General features: G+C 43.4%; 1 protein-coding gene across 1 annotated transcript in view; it reads right to left on the bottom strand.

Moving 5' to 3' along the window:
* MX1 (MX dynamin like GTPase 1) overlaps positions 1 to 19990 on the bottom strand; it is a 109352-nt gene that overhangs the window by 35596 nt on the left and 53766 nt on the right. The window contains exons 7-9 of the mRNA XM_033942024.1: positions 14925 to 15003; positions 9877 to 9999; positions 515 to 659 (exon numbers count right to left, since the gene is read on the bottom strand). Of these exons, the coding sequence (XP_033797915.1) occupies positions 515 to 659; positions 9877 to 9999; positions 14925 to 15003 (347 nt within the window). The remainder of the gene's footprint in view (positions 1 to 514; positions 660 to 9876; positions 10000 to 14924; positions 15004 to 19990) is intronic.

Here is a 19990-nt window from a genome sequence, read left to right as displayed (position 1 = left end):
GACCCAATTTTGCCAGTTAGATTCTGGTTCTGTAGGTTTAGATGGGGGAAAATTTGTCGAGAAAATTGATCCAGAACAGATTGCTCGAGATTTTTTTATGGAAGGTAATAGAATTTAGGCACCTTTGGGGAACTTAGATACAACTATAACAGGTCTAACTCTCACTGTGTCTAAGTTCTGCCTAGGACAGTCCTGGGAAAGCTTCAGTTATTCCTGCAGGAAGTCCAGGTTTAGGCCCGCTCACTGCCCACCCATAACACACCTCCCAACATGCCCCTTTGAGCTCTGCACGCATCCAGAAAGTTGGTTTTGATTATCGGCACTTGGATGTCCCTGCTATTAGGACATCCAAGTACAGACTTAGGTGGGTTTCTGGACGTTTCAAAGTTTTGATTATGAGCCTGAGATTGTAAGTGCTTTTAAATATTGAGCTGATAAATTGTTTGTTTTTTTGTATTAGCATAAGTATAAGTATAATTCTCTCTTTAGTTTGAGGACAGTTCTATGCACTTACTTAGGATGGAATTGTCATCAAGTAATTTCTGCCACAGTTCAAAATTTTGTCGAACTATTTTAAAAAGCCTTGAGGTATTTGGAATCGATAGGTTTTCTTCCCCCTTTATTAAGCTAAGGATCTCCTTATTAAAAGGTCTGATTTTCTGTAAAGGAAGATAAATAATCTCAGAGAAAACAAAGAAAAAATTTTCTAATATGATTTCTCTCATAGCAATTCCACATTATAGCATACAGTCATGGGTTCTACCCTTTTGATATTGGCTACATAGGTAGCAGAATGCTTTTTTTATTTGGGGGGGGGTGGTTCCCAAAAGCTCCGTCCCAGATCCTGACAAAGCTCAACCCCAGAACCCACCTCCATAATAATAGTACTAATTGTAATGCCATTTTTCATATATACACACACAATATAACTTATTAGCAATACATAATGGTTAACCACAAAATTAAACTACACTGTATGCTTCTCAATATTCATTCCTACCAGAACACCTGGCTTTGGCCATACATGCAGAACACAGATAACCCCTATGCAAACATAGGACCACAAACGAAACCCTAAGATGTCAGACTCAACATACATTATAACACCAGAGAAATAGAAAGAAATTAATTTCCTAACAGTACAAAATATAGTGAGTAGATATATAGTCTCAAAACTGACACATTTCAATCACTAAATAATATCATCTATAACATCCTCTGTTTGGTGCCGTTCCCCAGGGCGCCTTTTTTAACATCTAGTGTGTAGACCAAAGGACTCAGGCAATGCATACTGCAAATAAAATCAATATAAAAAGCTTATCCTTCTGGCTTCCTGATGTAGCTTAGCGAAACAGAGACTGTTGGAGCCGTGAACTGATCTTTTCAGATAAGTGGTCTACTGTTAAACAGCTTTGTAGAGCCATGACATTTGCCACTCCAGTAGAAGCAAGAATCCTTGCTCCATGCAATGTGTTATGATTAAAATTCAAGCACTTTTCCAGCGATGTTGTGGCGCCTTACTGAAGAGCTTATGAGCACATTAAAATTTTTAAAAGCCTTTAAATGTTATATGATGATATTATTTGAGAAACTTGCCCAGTATTGATGAGAGGGGGGTCTTTTGTGTTTTGTTCTATTTTGAAAGTATTGCCCCCTCGAGTGGACTGTAATTCAAAATCCCCAGTCTGTTTGGATCAAACCTACATCCATCTTTGGCATTAACTTTTAACATTCAACTTTCTTCCATTTTTCTGCTTTCTTCTCAACATCTACTTTTCCTTGTCTTCCCTTCCCATTTATCTCTGCTCTCTCTTTCTTCACCCCTATTCCCATCTATCCATATTAAGCATTTCTTCTCTCTCTTCCCTGCCACACCCATTGCTGTGCACCATCTCCTCCCTCTTTCTCCCCTTCCCCTCCATCCCTGTGTATCATCTCCTCTCCCTCCCTCCCTCTTCCATGGTCTGACATCTGTCTTCTCCCCTTACCCCTCCTATGGTCTGGCATCTCTCTCCTCTCCCATGATCTGGCATCTCTCTCTTCTTCTCTCCCCATGATCTAACATCTCTCTCCTTCTCTTCCTTCCTTCATGAGGTCTGGCATCTCTCTCCTCCCCTTCCCAGTCTAGCATCTCTCTCTACTTCCCCTTCCAGTGATCTGACAACTTTCTCTCTCCTTTCATCACCCTTCTCCTGAATCCAACATCTCTTCCATCTTTGAGTCATTTCTACTCTCTCCCAGTGTAATATTTCCCTTCCCTCCTCTCCAATACTATCTCCAATACAATTCTCTCTCTTTCTTCCTTTCCCCATGTATACCATCTTTCTTTCCCTCCCACTTCATGCATCTATGTCCAACAATTCTCCTTTTCTCTTCCCTCCGCCAATGGCAGCATCTCTCTTTCTCTCCCTTCCCAGCACCCCATCCATGCAGCATCGATCCTTCTCAACCTCCCAGTCCATGCAGCATCTGTCCTTCCCTGCCTTCCCAACCCCCTACTCCCAGTCCATGGCATGTAGCATATGCTCTTCTTCTCCCCCCTCCCCTCTCAGTGGGACCCTGTGGCACAAACTCTCTCTTCAGCTCTCGACTCCCCAAACTACCTCCTCCCCAGTCGCTGTCATTTTAAATCTTTGGGCAGCCACAGTGTCAACAAGACAAGCCTTCTGCCACAATGGTTAAAGCTACAGCCTCAGCACCCTGAGATTGTGGGTTCAAACTCATGCTGCTCCTTGTGACCCTGGGCAAGTCACTTAATCCCCCATTGCTCCAGGTAAATTAGATAGATTATAAGCCCACCAGGGTAAACAGGAAAAAATGCTTGAATACCTGAATAAATTCATATAAACTGTTCTGAGCTCCCCTGGGGCAGCAGAGGAAAACACTGCATTGCCCTCGAACGGGGCTGCACAAAATACTTCATGGGGCCACATGCGGCCCTCGGACTGCAGGTTGGACACCCCTATCTTAGAGCAACCAAACCCCCCAATATTACAATAATCCACTTTCAACAAAATTAATGTTTGTACAATGAGTATAAAGGTAGATAAATCAAAATACAGGGTGGGCCATGGAAAAGTAGCCCACCTCTAATACTGGTGCCAGAAAGATGGTGTTCTTCCTGGAACAGCGAATAGTGATTGTAGAAGGCTATGTGCAAAGCTGATCGATTAAGGAAATGCAAGAGGCCTTCGCTGACAAGTACACAGGAACAAAACCACCAGCTAAACGTATTCAGAGTTTGGTTCGGAAATGGTGTCAAACCAGCTCTGTCGCAAACATTAAGAAATTGAGGCCTCCATCAGTCCGGATGCCCAAAGTTGTCTGTGACATTCAGCAGTGAATTGCAATTAGCCTCCGAAAATCAACTCGAAGACTCAGCAAGTTGGTGTATCACGAACGATGTGTTGGCGAGTGCTGAAATCTCTGAATCTCAAACCGTACCAAATAACATGTGTGCAGGAACTGAACGAGCTCGACAAAGCTAAATGCGTAAATTACTATACATGGTTGCTGACTATGATTGCTGACGGACATTTGTGGTGTTTTGTGAATTAAGTGGGGATTTTCAGCAGACCAGTACCTCATATTAGAAGTGGGCTACTTTTCCATGGCCCACCCTGTATTTTGATTTATCTACCTTTATACTCATTGTAAAAAACTTAATTTTGTTGAGAGTGGATTATTGTAATATTGGGGGGTTTTTGGTTGCTCTAAGACTATGATTAGAAAGCTCCAAGTGGTTCAGAATATGGGGGTCAGATTGATTTATTTTCTCTATAAATCTGACTCTCTGATGTTTTTATTTTCTTGAATTACATTGGCTTCCTACAGAAGTCAGGGTGAAATTCAATCTGTGTATAATGATTTTTAAAGTGTCTAATGGTGTATACTTTACCATCAACTGGATTTTCAAACTCTTTAATTGTTATAGAAATAGAATAAACACTGCATGCCAGACTTAAAAAAAAAAACCCTTTGGGAAATGATGGTCTGCGTTTCTTTGAAGTTACTGAAATCATGGCTGGACTGAGGAGATCTTTCAAGTTCTTTCTCTTGAAAACGGTGACGGGACTAAATCACGCGAGACAATGGCGCACCGACAACTGAGCGCAAGGTTGACGGCGCGCCAAAGAAAAACACTATTTTAAAGGGCTCCGACGGGGGGTGTGGGGGGGAACCCCCCCCCACACTTTACTTAACAGACATTGCGCTGGTGTTGTGGGGGGTTTGGGAGGGTGGAACCCCCCACATTATACTTAAAACTGAACTTTTTCCCTAAAAAACAGGCAAAAAGTTTGGTTTCAAGTATAATGAGAGGGGTTACAACCCCCCAAACCCCCCACAACGCCAGCGCGATGTCTGTTAAGTAAAATAGGGGGGTTCCCCACCAACACCCCCCATTGGAACCCTTTAAAATAGTGCTTTTCTTCGGCGCACCATCAACCTTGCGCTCAGTTTCTGCGCGCCGTTGTCTCGCGCGATTTTGTCTATGAACCTTTGAAAACACTATCTTTAAATTAGTCTCACATGGAGTAGAATTTTACTTGTGCAATACTCCAGTTGTTCCTAGGGATGCTAGCAAAGATGTTGCCATGTGCACTATATCTAAGCACACAAGTAGAGACGTCCTCATCTGACATTATGTCCATATTTTTAGCCAATAGTAGATCTCTATTGGAATACCATGCTCTTGCATTATGTCTAAAATTTTTCATATTAGTGTAATTTCTCCTAACCCTTAAGTACTGAGAAAATGGCAAGTTCTTCAAGATAGAAGGGTGACAGCTTTGATAATTCAAAAGACTGTTCCTATCTGTAGGTTTTGTATATAAAATGGTTACAAAACCATTGTGACTGCCTGATACTTAAATCCAAAAAAATTAAAGTATCTAAAACATGCATAGAGAAAAAAAAGATGTTGATTACATGTGAGAAAGATTCTTCCTTGTTGTCTTTCCACAATAAAAACACTAGATCTATTAACTTATACCATTTATAGATGCATTGAATAAGAGGCAAACACTGAACCTGCTACTTTAAGAGGTGGTGACCACAGAAAGAAATTATATCATCGAGAGGCTTGGTGGATTTTTAGACTGCAGTCTGTGAAGCCTCTGGGGTTAAACACTACCATGGAATGGAGTATGTTTTTGTGATTTTGAAAATGCCATTTACATTAGGCAGGTTTAAACACCCCCCCCCCCACCCCTTTTACAAAGCCACGCTATTGGCTGATGCTGCGGTAATCGCTCTACAGTCCAAAGAGAATTAATGGACATCGTACTGTTTGCTGTGCGGCTTTGTAAAAGAAGCCCTTAGTGAATCTTGAGTTGCACTGGATATAATTACACATATGCATATGTGGAGGGGCATAATAAAAAAATACGTCTAAGTCCATTTTGGGCCTACTTTGCTAGTCGCCCAAAGTCAGCAGCATTTAAAGTCCATTCTCGAAAAATACATTCCCCCCCCCCAATATTTTTTTTCAAGAATCATCTACTTGTACGTCCAGCTGTTTGATCATCCAGACCACTAAGTTTTCTAACTTTATAATCAATTCTTGGCCAAAAAATCGTCCAAGTCAAAAATACCTAAAACAAGACCTTTGGAACGTGGGAGGGGTCAGCAAAGTGATGGACTGGACACCCAGACATGGCAACAGAGTAGTGGGGCACAACTTCACAAAAAGGGTGCCACATAAACATTTCACCACAACTCCCTTTTAGGTCAAGATGAGCCCCCTAAAACACCCACAAAACCTACTAGACCCACCCCAATAGCCCTTATAGCTGCAGGGCCACCTATACGGCAGAACAATAAGGTTTTGGTGGGTGCATATGTTTCACCATGAATGCAGTGGTTAGAGTGGCTTATGGGCCTCGGTCCTCTTCTCTATGGTTCACTAGCCCACCTTCCAGACTACTTAAGCCACCTCTGTGCAGTTCTACTAAGCTTTCCTATGCCAGATGCTGATGTTCTGGAGGCAGATATCAGTGGCTTACCTAGCATATGTGACACCCGGGGCCCATCATTTTTTTGGCACCCCCCCATCTGTACGAAAAACATGATTTTTAGTAGCAAGCCATAAGTCACACATGAGTACCTAGGAAAAGGTAGCATCTTACATATTGCAGTGAGCAGTACATCAATACACCCATTGTAAAACTAAAGAAGCCAGACTAGTACAGATCAATCCTAACAGAAAACCATGTCTTTCGAACACAGAAAATACCTTCGCCTAGTATGGAATATGTCATCACAAACTAACCCCTCCCTCTTTTACAAACTGTAGTGTGGATTTTAGCCACGGTGGTAACAGCTCTAACGCTTATAGAATTCTGAGCATCAGAGCTGCTACCACCATGGCTGGTGCTAAAAAACGCTCCACAGTTTTGTAAAAGGGGGGATAAAATAAAAATACATAGACAAAGGTTAAATTGAACCAGCAAGAAGCTGGACTCTGCATACAATGCAACACCACAGAAATAGAAACAAATAAATAGAAAATTTTTGTTCTACCTTTGTCTTCTCTGGTTTCTGTTTTCCTCATCTTCTTGTTACTCTCTTCCTTCCATCCACTGTCTGCCATCTCTCTGCCCCTATGACATCTTCTCTCCTTCTATGCCCCTTCCAGAAACTGTATGCCTCCCCCTTCCATCTCTCCTTTCACCCCCATTGGTCTGGCATCTCTCTCCTCTCCTTCCCTCTCCCACACCTCTCTTCTGCAATCCCTTTCTTCCCTTATTTTCCTTTTCAATTTATTTTTTGCATCCATCTAGATTATGTTCTAACTACCCTCTCATTAATTTCATTTTTTACTGTCTACCTACAGCTCGCCATCTCTTTCCCTCACCCCCTCCAGTATTTCCCTAACTCAATCCTTTTCCCCCATCATGTGCCCTCCTTTTATTTATCCCCTCCTTCCATCCTCTGCCCTCTTCTCTTTCTCCCTTCTCTCCACTTCCATCATCTGCCCCTTCTTTCTCTTTCACCCCCCACTTCTATCATCTGCCTTCTTCTCTCTCCCCTTTCTCTCCACTTCCATCATCTGCCCCTTCTTTCTCTTCCCCCCACTTCCATCATCTGCCCTCTTCTCTCTCTCCCTTCTCTCCACTTCCATCATCTGCCCCTTCTCTCTCTTTACCTCCTCCTTCCATCATCTGCCCTCTTCTCTCTCCCCACTTCCATCATCTGCCCCTTCGCCCTACTTCCATCATCTGCCCCTTCTCTCTTTCCCCCCACTTCCATCAATTGCCCTCTTCTCTCTCCCCCTTCTCTCCACTTCCATCATCTGCCCCTTCTCTCTCTTTCCCCCCACTTCCATCATCTGCCCTCTTCTCTCTCCCCCTCCATCATCTGCCCCTTCTCTCTCTTTCCCCCACTTCCATCATCTGTCCCCTTCTTTCAATCTCTCCATCCACCACAGGCCCATCTTTCCCCCTAACCTTTCCAATTTTGGCAACAAGATCGGCAAGCCCCCCCCCCAGCGATGGCACTGAGCGGCATCGGCGCCCCCCCCATGACAGCACTGAGTGGCATCGGTGCCCCCCCTCCGCGATGGCACTCAGCGGCATCGGCGCCCCCCCTGCCCCGCGACAGCACTCAAGTTCGGCCTCCTTCTCCCGGCATCAGCAGAACTTCAGATCGGCAACAGGTGCTCAGTCATAAGCTTCCGCTGACTGAACTGCCTGGGCAGAAACAGGAAGCTGAGTCAGGGGAAGCTTTTGACTGAGCACCTGTTGCCGATCTGAAGTTTTGCTGATGCTGGGAGAAGGAGGCCAAACTTGAGTGCTGTCGCCAGGGAGGGGTGGGGGGGGGGGGCGCCGATGCCGCTGAGAGCCGTCGCAGCCCAGGAATCTTCCGGACCTGTTCGGCTGTGCACCCCCCCTAAGGCTGCACCCGGGGCGGATTTCCCCCCCCCCCCTTGGTACGCCACTGGCAGGTATGTATGTTTTTCTTCTGATTTTATAGCAGTGTGTGGGTGGTCAGTGATCACAGGTGGAGTGTGTGGGTGGGTCTGAACTTTGTGCCTGCAGTGGTTATCTGGTCACTTTGGACACCTTCTGGGCACTTCTGTTTTTAGATTGCCTAAGTCACTATGTATAATTTAGGCAGTCTTGTTAAACTTTCAGTTATACTTGCAGTACAACTAAGTCTAGTTCGACCCAAATCCCGCCCTCACCACTCCTCCTAAAATGCCTCTTTCAGCTCTGGACGTACAGCAGCACTGAAAAGTCCTAAAGCTGTTTTTAGATGTGTCTAAAACCCGTTTTGATTATTGGCACATGGATGACCTGTCTTTTAGATCGTCCAAGTACCAATTTAGGCGGGGTTTTAGACATATTTTATTTATGGTTATAAGCCCCTTAGTGTTTTACAAATTGAACACTGACGATTTAAAAACACATGTGCGGCGTTTTGATGATAATCACAATTTTTTTGAATATATTGCTTGTACACTGTAACTAGTTAATTCACAGTAAGTTTGTGTTATTTTCAAGATTAATGCAAAGCTTAGAATCTACGTATATATGATTTGCTGAATTTCAGGACTTTCTTTTTCAGTGTGCATCATAGCCCTGCTGTCAGACCCCTGAAGAAACTGGTATTCCCTGTGAAATGGATCCTGTTGGGAAGTTTACAAGATAATTGTGGATTGAAGCATTTAGGCCCAAATTCTGTACATGGCCCAGTTGTCAGCGGATTGCATGTTAACCACGTGATGGTGACGTTTCAGGAAAGGTAGGTGCTTGAAATGTAGGCCAGGATTTTCGAGGCCTACATTTACAGTGCCTATCTTTGTCGTAAATTGCACCTAACTCCACTTCTGGCATTAGCCACACCTACAGAGGTATAAGGCAGCATAAGTACCTCCGGTGCTGGTAGGTGCTTTGAAAATTCTTTTAAATGGGGTTTTACACTTAACTTAGGCCTTAGAACATCGGCCTTAATATTTTGCTATTTGTTATTTTTTGGACCTGAAATCTGAGATTTAAAGTTAAATAATCAGTTAAGTGGTGGTTGATTCTGTATAAATTTGTGAGAGGTTTTTCAGGATCAATGATAGAAAGTTGCAACCTGTAAGACTCGGGTTTGAAAAATATTTCTGAGCAGGTTTCTGAGACCTCTTTCCTCCTTTAATCACAAACGTTACTGATTGATTTATTGAGTCTTTTTAATTTGCCCCTGGGCAGCAGAATAATGCAACTTGTGAGGTTTACTGGAGCATTGCATTTTTTGCAGGCTAGTGACTCCTGCAGAAACAGCTAACTTTCACCACACCTTAGTAAATACCTCACCTATTTTAATATGCACATAATTTTACCAAACTTCATTCTAAAACTTCTTTTGTATAGATTATTGTTCATGCACCATTGTTAAGCGACTCATTATTATGTACTTGTGTAAATGATTAGGATCAGTATAGGTGAATCTCTTTATTAAAGGTGGTCAATAAATCCAAATAAATAAATATAAGCAGCAGCCTAATTTTATTTTTTCTGTTGAATAATTTTTTATTTTTTTCTTCTTTCTCATGTTCTGCTATTGTTTGCAAAGCATATTATGCACTCTCTTTACAAAACTGCACAAGAGGTTTTTAGCACCGGCTGGCACGCTGAATGTTCTGCGCTACTCCAACGCTTATAGAGTTCGTCGGAGTAGTGCAGAGCATTCAGCATGCTGGCCAGTGCTAAAAACCTCTTGGCGTGGTTTTGTAAAAGAGGGAGGGGTATATTTAGGGAATCCTTTATTATTGGTAAACTTGGACAATGACCTTCTACTACTGGAAAAAATGTTACCAAGTTTTCAATTGCCAATATACAACAATAAAGTAAAAGAATTGCTCTGCTTAGCCTGAAATCTGTGACTTACGTCCAGAAGAAAATTATACATTCCTTCATTTGATTCTGGAATTCCTGTTCCAAAATGTTCTAACTCTTCTGTTGATTCTTTCAGTTTACTATTTATTTGCTGTACCAAATCAGGCAGAGATTTCTGAAAAAGAAAGAGTATATAATCTTTTTAAGGCCCTTGTAGTCTGTTCATTTTCAGTTTCTCTTGATTACTGCAGATTGTTCTTTCACATTTCAACTTTAACTGATATACTGTGAATAATATATGTGAAGGAGCATTTTTGATAAGATGTCAAAGTCCAACTTTGCACATTTTCCGCAAAACATCCAAAGTTGGGAGTGGAGGAACCGCTAGACATCCATAATTTTTTTTTCAAAATCAACTATTTGGACGTCTTGGCTGCAGAACATGTAAGCCGCCAGGATGTCTAACTTTATTCGCCATTTTTAACCACAAAAATATCCAAGTTAAAAATGTCCAAATGAATACCATTTAAACATGGGAGGGACCTGCATTGTAATGGAATGGCCACAAAGACATGACAATGGGGCACCTCAGAGGGCACTGATATGAACTTCACATAAAGGGTACCAGATATTCATCTCATCACAACCTCCTTATAATTTATGGCGAGTCCTCCAAACCTCCCCCCAAAACCTACTATACCCACCTGTCTACCATCCAAATACCCTTTATGGCTGCAGGGGGCACCTACATATATGGCAGTAAAGTCGGGTTTTGATGGGCTCACACTTTCCACCATAAATTTAGTGGCTAGAGCAGCTTATGGGCATGGGTCCTCCTCTCTAAGGTTCACTAGCCCACCCACCAGCAGTGGCATAGTAAGGGGGGGCGAGGGAGTGGACCAGGTGCTGTCTTGGTGGGGGTGCTGGCACTTCTTCGCCCCCCCCACACCAAGCTTGCACTCTCCTTTCCCCCTACCTATACATCTTTAAATCTTTGCCAGCGCGAGCGACTTCTTTGGCCTGCTCCCCTCTGAAATCACTTCCAGGTTGTGGGACCAGGAAGTGACATCAGAGAGAAAACCAAGGCCAGTACGAGCAACACACCGGAGAAGCTGCTCGCACTGTTGAAGATTCATAGAGGTATTGGGGGAGGGGGAAAGTAGGAGCTTGAGTGTAGCATGGGGGGGCATGGAAGGAGTGGGAGGGTGGAGAGGAGGGCATAGGAGAAACCATCACCCAGGTGCCTCCTATCCTCACTATGACTGAAGTCTACAAAATCCCTTCTATGTTTTGGGTTATTTAGAAATGTCTCTTTTTATGCTAAAAGGGAAGTTAGTGCTAAATTGGCATGTGTAAGGCTGTACATTTTCACTTGGGCTGATATTGTAGTGTGTAATTGCCTTTTAGGAAACAATCATTACAGTTCTCAGGAATTATTAGTAGTTTATCAGATCTGTAGTGATTTATTTGTTGCCAGAGAAATATATTTTTGCATGCTAATTTTTATTTTTGTACCAATTATTATTATCTATCTATAATCAGATTTATCTGTGTGTGTGTGTATATATACAGTGGTACCTCGGTTTACGAGTGCACCGGTTTGCGAGTGTTTTGCAAGACGAGCAAAACATTAGCAAAATTGGTGCCTCGCAAACTGAGCTTGCCTCGATGTATGAGCGCCTCCTCCCTGCGATCCGGCACCCCCTGCTTGCGTCGCCCCCCCCCCCCCCGCCGCGATCCGACATCCTCCCCATACCCATCACCCACCCAAACACATCACTTACCCCCCATCTGGCACCCGGCACCGGCACCAACGCACAGGACATGCCGGTGCCGGTGCCCGAAGATCTCTCGTCCTTTTTGCTGGGCCTTGAGCATCTGCGCATGCTCAAGGCCTTAGTTCCTGCTCTCTCTGAGATTCTCGAGATCTCCGAGAATCTCGGAGAGAGCAGGAACTAAGGCCTTGAGCATGCGCAGATGCTCAAGGCCCAGCAAAAAGGATGAGAGATCTTTGGGCACCGGCATGTCGTGTGTGTTGGTGCCGGCGCCGGGTGCCAGATGGGGGGTAAGTGATGCGTTCGGGTGGGTGATGGGTACGGAGAGGATGTTGGATCGCGGCGGGGGGGGGGGGATTCTGGATCGCAGGGGGGATGGCAGATCATGCGGGGGATGGCGGATCACGCGGTGGGGGGGCCTTCGTGAGCGGGGGGGGGGAGCAATGCCGATTCTTGGGAGTGGGGGGGGGTAGAGCAGTGCCACTGGCCTCGGGGGGGGGGGAACAAATCAAGCGAGTTTCCCTTACTTTCTATGGGGAAACTCGCTTTGATATATGAGTAATTTGGTTTACGAGCATGCGTCTGGAACGAATTATGCTCATAAACCAAGGTACCACTGTGTGTGTGTGTATCTATCTATCTATCTATATGTGTGTGTGTGTATGTGTGTGTATGTTCCAGTATAACTCTGAAATGCATGGACAGATTTCAACCATACTTGGTACACATATGACTTACTATCTGGGGAAAAATACTGTGGGGATGGGAAGAGGGTGACATGTAAAAATTATCAAAAATGACAGATATTAGTGTCTACTCCAGGGGTAGGCAACTCATCTCCTCAAGGGCCGGAATCCAGTCGGGTTTTCTGGATTTCCCCAATGAATATGTATGAGATCTATTTGCAAGCACTGCTTTCAATGCATATTCATTGGGGAAGTCCTGAAAACCGACTGGATTCCGGCCCTCGAGGACCGGAGTTGCCCACCCCTGGTCTACCCCATAGTGTTTTTGGGCTTGAATGGATGAATACTCAGTATAACTCTGAAACACATGGATGGATTTCAACCAAACGTGGTACACACATGACTTACTATCTGGGGAAAAATACTGTGGGGATGGAAAGGGGGTGGCATTTAAAAATGATTGAAAACAGATATTAGTGTCTAACCCACAGTTTTCGGGCTCACTGAGATGAATATTGACACTTCCAATGTTGTTTAAGTCCAAGTACAGCCCGTTAGAGAGGGACATTCTTGTGAGACATGTAGGGGGTGGGACATTTTGGGATAAATAAATATCCGTGTGAGTGGGGGGGAGGGACATGGGGGGTGGGGGACATTTCGAGATAAACAAATATCCGGGCAACAATAAAAACAGTCAACAATAAAAAAGATTTATTTTCTGACCAGAGCTTTTATAGTCCAGTCATTTAATCCTTAATCACAAGAGGGAGTCATGAACCCCCCTCCCTCTTAGTCATACAGTGCATTGATTACTCCAACTGGATAACTGTGCTATTCCTGTTTGTGTTACTCCTACAAGTTGCTAATGTTGTCAAACAAGTCATGTGCCATTTATTTGGGCTGTTTTCTGTGTATACTTCCTATGGTTTTGTAAGCCACATAAAATTCAGTGGTGGGCTGCAGGTTGTCCATGCCTATGCAAAACATGGAGGCTGTTTATAACAGGGCACTTATAGAATACTGCATAGATCCCAGAAATAAGAAATATTGGGTTGATATTCAAAGTGATTTAAGTGGGCAGGAGAGGCTACTGCCTACTCAAATTACTTGTGACTACCAAACCACTGATATTCATTAGCACTTAACTGGTGAACATCGGCTCTGACCAGCTATGTTTAGGGCAGGCTAGGAACTGTGTATCATTAAGAGTCGCAATGGCCATTTTTACAATGGAGTTGATAGGCGTGAATAGGGTTCACTCTTGCCGCATTGCCCCACCAGGAAATAAGGTAGCCTAAGGGGGAGTGGGGCTATTTGAATTGGAGGGAGGCAGAAGATTCGGAGAGTGTGCCTGGGGAGAGATATGTACACTCGCCATATGTGGGCCAGCCGATATTCAGCTGGGACTTGCATAAGTGTTTTAGGTGACTCCCAGCTGAATATATATGCCCCGGAAATCTGTACGAGTCTTGTCTGCCACCAATATTCAATGTTTGTAACACAATTCTGCATTAGTGACTGATAAACCGCCCTCAGTCTGGGTTTAAAACTGGTTAAGTGGAAGAAGACAGAGGGTGTTGGTAAATGGAGTTCACTCAGAGGAACAGGATGTTACCAGTGCTGTATTGCAGGGATTGGTCCTTGGTCTGGTTCTTTTTCACATCTTTGTGATGATATTATGAAAGAGCTGTCGGGTAAGATTTGCGCATCTGTAGATAATACAAAACTCTGCAATAGGGTAGACATCCCTGATGGTGTGGATAGTATGAGAAGGGATCTAGCTAAGCTAGAAGAATGGCCTAGAAATGAGCAACTAAGCTTTAATGCTAAAAAAAATAAAAATAAAAATGCAGAGTCGTGCGCTTGAGCTACAGAAACCCAAGAGAGCAGCAAGATTAGGGGTGATTCATCTGATGATACCAAAACCAGAAGGATGCTTGGGTGGATAGGGAGAGGATTGGCCAGGAGGAAAAACAAGGTAATAGTGTCTATGAGCTTCTGGTGAGACACCTGCAGTTCTGGAGACTGCACCTTTACAAAGACATAACCAGGATGAAGTTGGTCCAGAGAGAGGCTACTAAAATGGTCAGTGGTTTTCAGCATAAAGCATAAGAGACACACTCATAGACCTCACTAGGTATACTTTGGAAGAAAGTTGAGAGAAAGTAAATGATTGAGACATTTAAATATCTCTGCAGCACAAATGCACAGGAGGCAAGTCTCTTTCAATTGAAAGGAAACTGTCATTGGTTATAAAGCAGGGGTGTCAAAAGTCTTCCTCAAGGGCTGCAAACCAGTCGGGTTTTCGGGATTTCCCCAATGAATATGTATGCGATCTATTTGCATGCACTGTTTTCAATACATATTCATTGGGGAAATCCTGAAAACCCGACTGGATTGTGGCCCTCGAGGAGGGACTTTGACACATGTGCTCTAAAGGCAAAATGCATCTTCTCAAATTTTTGTTCAGTTTTGTACTGAAATAAAACCAATTTCATTACAAGCTACCGGAAGCAATATAGCTTATGTGATATTTATATATAAATCTTAGTGTTCAAAAATTAAAGTTAAATCAGCTGCTTTAAAAACCTGGTTATGATGTGAGAAATATTTACCTGGAGTGGTTATTTTTAACTTACATGAATGTGTTCTACAAGTTCAGTTGTCAGTTTTTCTGCCAAAATGGGAATGGTAGCCTTGCCATCATCCAGAAGAGGGCTGCAAGATGTAAAAGGAGGATAAATATATGTTAGGGATAGTATTTATTATGATGAAGGCTTTCACCATACCTTAAATTACCATGGTAAGCGACTTAAACTAACCCGCAGTAGTTCAATATCACAGGTTAGTCACTCCTGTGATATATGAATAACTGCTTGTGATTAACCTTGCAAGCAGATTTTACCACCTAGGAGCATCAGCTCACTACGTTGCATCCCAAAGCTTCTGTACGCATCTTCTAATGTATGTTCTCTTTATGTTAACCACATAGAACTATGAGGTGTTTGCAGTATACAAATGGAGTGTTATATTATGTTATAGGGGCACTTGACCTTTATAAGACAGCTTGACCTCCTAGTGGTAGTAGTGTCAGACTACCACTAGAGGTCTCCAGTGCCATTTTGAACCTAATGCTAGCACATGCAAAAAAAAAAACAAAAAACAAAACAAAACCAGCCCAAACAAACCAGGATCTCTCATGTTCAACTCCACTTGACTCGAGACTTTTCAAGGTAGACCCGAAAAGGATTACAAGATGGTAGAGGGAAGCATTTATTGATTGGGAGGAGCCTTCTGGGTTGGAGAGGGAGCCTTGAATTGAGATTGCCTTTAGTTGGGAGAGGCTTGTGATTAAGGGTGTCAGAGGGGATGCTCACTGTCACTTTGGCTAGCCTCTTCAAGGAGGGAGTTCATGGGAAAACTGGATGACGTTTGAAGACCTTACCAGACTAGCACAAAATCAATTTCTTTTCAGGTCTGTAATTCATCAAGTTGCTAGGACTTGAACATGAGTTGATGGCACCTAACTAATCAGCTAACTAACTCAGTGGCGTACCAAGGGTGGGGGCAACCACCCTGGGTGCATGCCCTAGGGGGGTGAACAGTCAGCCAGGTCCGGAACCTCCCATACTGCTTTACAATGGGACCTGCACCTCAGCGTGGCTGCCATTCTCATTCCGGAGCAGAGTTGGCAGCTGCCCTGAAGTGCAGGAAAGTCCTGCGATGACTGCGATGACTGATGTTGGAGGGGATGGACCGGCAGCCACAGTCATTGTGGCACCTTGCTGCAACTCCTTGCATCTGCCGGTCCATCCCCTCCGACGTCACTTACGTCTTCCGGAACAGAGGTGGCGGACGCAGTCATTGCGGGACCTTGCTGGCTTGAGGGAGAGAAAAAGAAGCATAGAAGGGTGGTGGAGGGAGAGAAAGGGGGGCAGATGATGGAATAGGTGTGCAGGGAAAGGGGATAGAGACATAAGGGGGAAGGATACTGGATGGAATTGGGTTGGAGGAAAAGAAAGGGGACAGATGCTGATGAAAGTGGGGGGAAGGGAGAGTAGAGAGTAAAATGCCAGACCAATGGGGTGTGGGAGAGGGAAGGGAGAAAGATGAATGCCAGACCAATGGGGGTGAAGGGAGAGATGGAAGGGGGAGGCAAACAGTTTCTGGAAGGGGCATAGAAGGAGAGAAGATGCCATATAGAAGGGACAGAGAGAGGGTAGACAGTGGATGAAATGAAGAGAGTGACAAGAAGATGAGGAAAGCAGAAACCAGAGAAGGCAAGGTAGAAAAAAAATTATATTTATTTATTTTTTGCTTTAAGGGAGATGCATCGCTGTTTCTGTGGTGTTGCATTGTCCAGCAGAGTCCAGCTTCTTGGTGGTTCAATTTAACCTTTGTCTACGCATTATACGTTGAATTTTATTGATCATTCTCTACCACGTCTGACCAGTACTTTTAGTTCTGGTTTTGTTGATTATTACTGTTACTTCATTGTTATTTTTATGAAGTGTATTGAGGCATGAATGATATTATACATGTTTTCTAGCATCAATGTTAAAACTACTATTATTTGTGCCTCTGATGTGTGTATTTTAAAATATTAATAAAGATGATTGAACTTAACCTTTGTCTACGTATTTCTATTCTATTCCCCCTTTTACAAAACCATAGAGCATTTTTTAGTGCTGGCCGTGGTGGTAAGAGCTTCAACGCTCAGAATTCTAAGAGCGTCAGAGCTGTTACTACCGTAGCTAATAAATGCACTACAGTTTTGTAAAAGAGGGAGGGGCTAGTTTGTGATTACATATTCCATACTAGGCAAAGGTGTTTTCTGTGTTCTGTATGTTCGAAAGGCATGGTTTTCTGTTGGGATTGACTGTGCAGGATTGATCTGTACTAGTCTGGCTTGTTTAGTTTTACAATGGGTGGATTGATGTCGTACTGCTCACTGCAGTATGTAAGATGCTGCCTTTTCCTAGGTACACTCTTGTGTAACTTGTGGATTGTTACTAAAAACTGTGTTTTTCATACAGATAGGGGGGGTGTCAAAGAATGATGGGTCCCAGGTGTTACATATGCTAGGTATGCTACTGAACTAACTATACATATTAAGGTCTTCAAGTCTCTTCTCATAATGTTTTTTGGCACAAATCCCTCAGTCAAATGCTGCACCTACAGAAGGTTCATTAACAGACCCTTATCATACCAAGCCACCTTCAGAGATCCAGAACTGAACCCACTGGTCAAAGCATCAGCCTCCTACATGCACTTTAGATGGCTTCTAAAAAAACATACCTTTTTGCTAAATCCTGTAATCCTATTTAAGATGTAATTGTTCCGTTTACTGCTTATGCCCAAGTTATGTTGCAACTCACTGACAATGCATAGAACTGAAAGACTTTTCCGATGTATAAATACAAATTTATGTTATGTTATAGCATTTTTGTCATTTTTGTCACTTATGTATTAACTGTTCAAGTCTTTTTATGTCCTTAACAAGATATAGCCTTCAAAACTCTACACAAACTTCAAATGGGGCCTCCCCAACAACTTGTACAGGGGCATTATCATCTTCTGCATGTAATGCCTCTTTCTACACAGCCTAGCATCCTTCTGTCTATGGCCACTATCTTGTCACATTGTTTCACCACTTTGAAATGTTTTACGTTGTCACGTTATATCCCAGTCCATGCACATTAGCTTTTTTTCCCCCCCTAACACATATAGCTCCATTGAATTTACAGACCCTAAGTGCATCATGCTGCACTTCTTTGAACATAAGAAGTTGCCGCTGCTGGATCAGACCAGTGGTCCATTGTGCCCAGCAGTCCGCTCCCGCGGACTTAGACCAGCCCTACCTACATACGTTCCGGTTCAGCAGAAACTTGTCTAACTTGTCTTGAATCCCTGGAGGGTGTTTTCCCCTATAACAGCCTCTGGAGGAGCATTCCAGTTTTCCACCACTCTCTGGGTGAAGAAGAACTTCCTTACATTTGTACAGAATCTGTCCCCTTTAACTTTAGAAAGTGCCCTCTCATTCTCCCTACCTTGGAGAGGGTGAATAACCTGTCTTTATCTACTAAGTCTATCCCTTCAGTATCTTGAATGTTTCTATCATGTCCCCTCTGTCTCCTCTTTTCAAGAGAGAAGAGGCCCAGTTTCTCTAATTTCTCACTGTGCGGCAACTCATTCAGCCCCTTTACCACTTTAGTCAATCTTCTCTGGACCCTTTCGAGTAGTACCGTGTCTTTGTTCAAATACGGCGACCAGTGCTGGATGCAATATTCCAGGTGAGGGAGTACCATGGTCCAGTACTGCGGCATGATAACCTTCCCCGATCTGTTCGTGATCCTTTTCTTAATAATTCCTAGCATTCTGTTCGCCCTTTTCGCCACCATGCATTGAGCAGATGGCTTCATCGATTTGTCAACCAGTACTCCCAAGTCTCTTTCCTGGGGAGTTTCTCCAAGTACCATCCCTTGACATCCTGTATTCGTATATAAGATTTTTGTTATCGACATGCATCACCTTACACTTATCCATGTTGAGCCTCATCTGACATGTCGCGGCCCATTTCCTGAACGTGTTTATGTCACGTTGCAGATGTTCGCAATCCTCCCGCATCTTCACTACTCTGAATAACTTCGTATTGTCTGCAAATTTAATCACCTCACTCATCGTACCAATTTCCAGATCATTTATAAATATGTTTAAGAGCACAGGTCCAAGCACCGAACCCTGTGGCCCTCCACTGGTGACGCTTTTTCTGTCTGAGTATTGTCCACTTATTCACACTCTCTGTTTCCTATCCGCCAGCCAATTTTTAATCCACGTGAGTATTTCCCCCTCAATTCCATGGTTCGTGATTTTTCAAAGTAGTCGTTCATGCGGAACCTTGTCGAAAGCCTACGAAAATCCAGATATCCAGGCCATTCTTCTAATTTTTGCAAGTCACTTCCCATGTTATCCACTCCAGTAGTATAATGGGTACACCTCATGTCAAAATGATTGACAGCTGTCAGAGATAAGGATCGACCAATCAGCGTTCACTTCCGATCCTTATCGCTGACAGCTGTCAATCATTTTGACATGAGGTGTACCCATTATACTACTCACTCCTTTCTTGGCATCTATTCTCTTGCAAATCTTTGTCTTCTGCAAAAAGGCAAACTTTTTCTTTTAACATTCAGTAATGTCACTCACCAATATTTTGAATAGGGTTGACTCCAATATTGATCCCTAAGATACTCTTCTTTTCTCTGAACAAATTCCATTAAGTATCACTCTCTGTAGTCTATCAGTTAACCAGTTTCAAATCCAGTTCACAGCTTTGGCTCCTAAACTTCAGCCCATTTGGTTTAATCATGAGTAGAGAATGACATGGGGACAAATTTTCCCTGTCCCCGCAGGAACTCAATTTCCCCATCCCGTCTCCACGAGTTTTGTTGCTGTCCCTGCCCCATTCCTGTAAGCTCTGCTGTAACCACACAAGCCTCGAACACTTATGATTTTAAAGTGTTTGAGGCTTGTGCAGATGAGGACAGAGCTGGCTGGACTGAGGCAGGGACAGGAAAAGAACTCTCCAGGACAGAACGGGAAAATGAGTTCCTGTGGGGATGGGGAAAAATTTGCTCCCATGTCATTCTCTAATCATGAGCCCCTATAAGGAACTATATCATAAGTTTTGCTGAAATCCAAGTAG

Source organism: Geotrypetes seraphini, chromosome 4, assembly GCF_902459505.1.
Source record: "Geotrypetes seraphini chromosome 4, aGeoSer1.1, whole genome shotgun sequence".
NCBI classification, from domain to species: Eukaryota; Metazoa; Chordata; class Amphibia; order Gymnophiona; family Dermophiidae; genus Geotrypetes; species Geotrypetes seraphini.
This window is presented reverse-complemented; position numbering and strand designations above follow the sequence as displayed.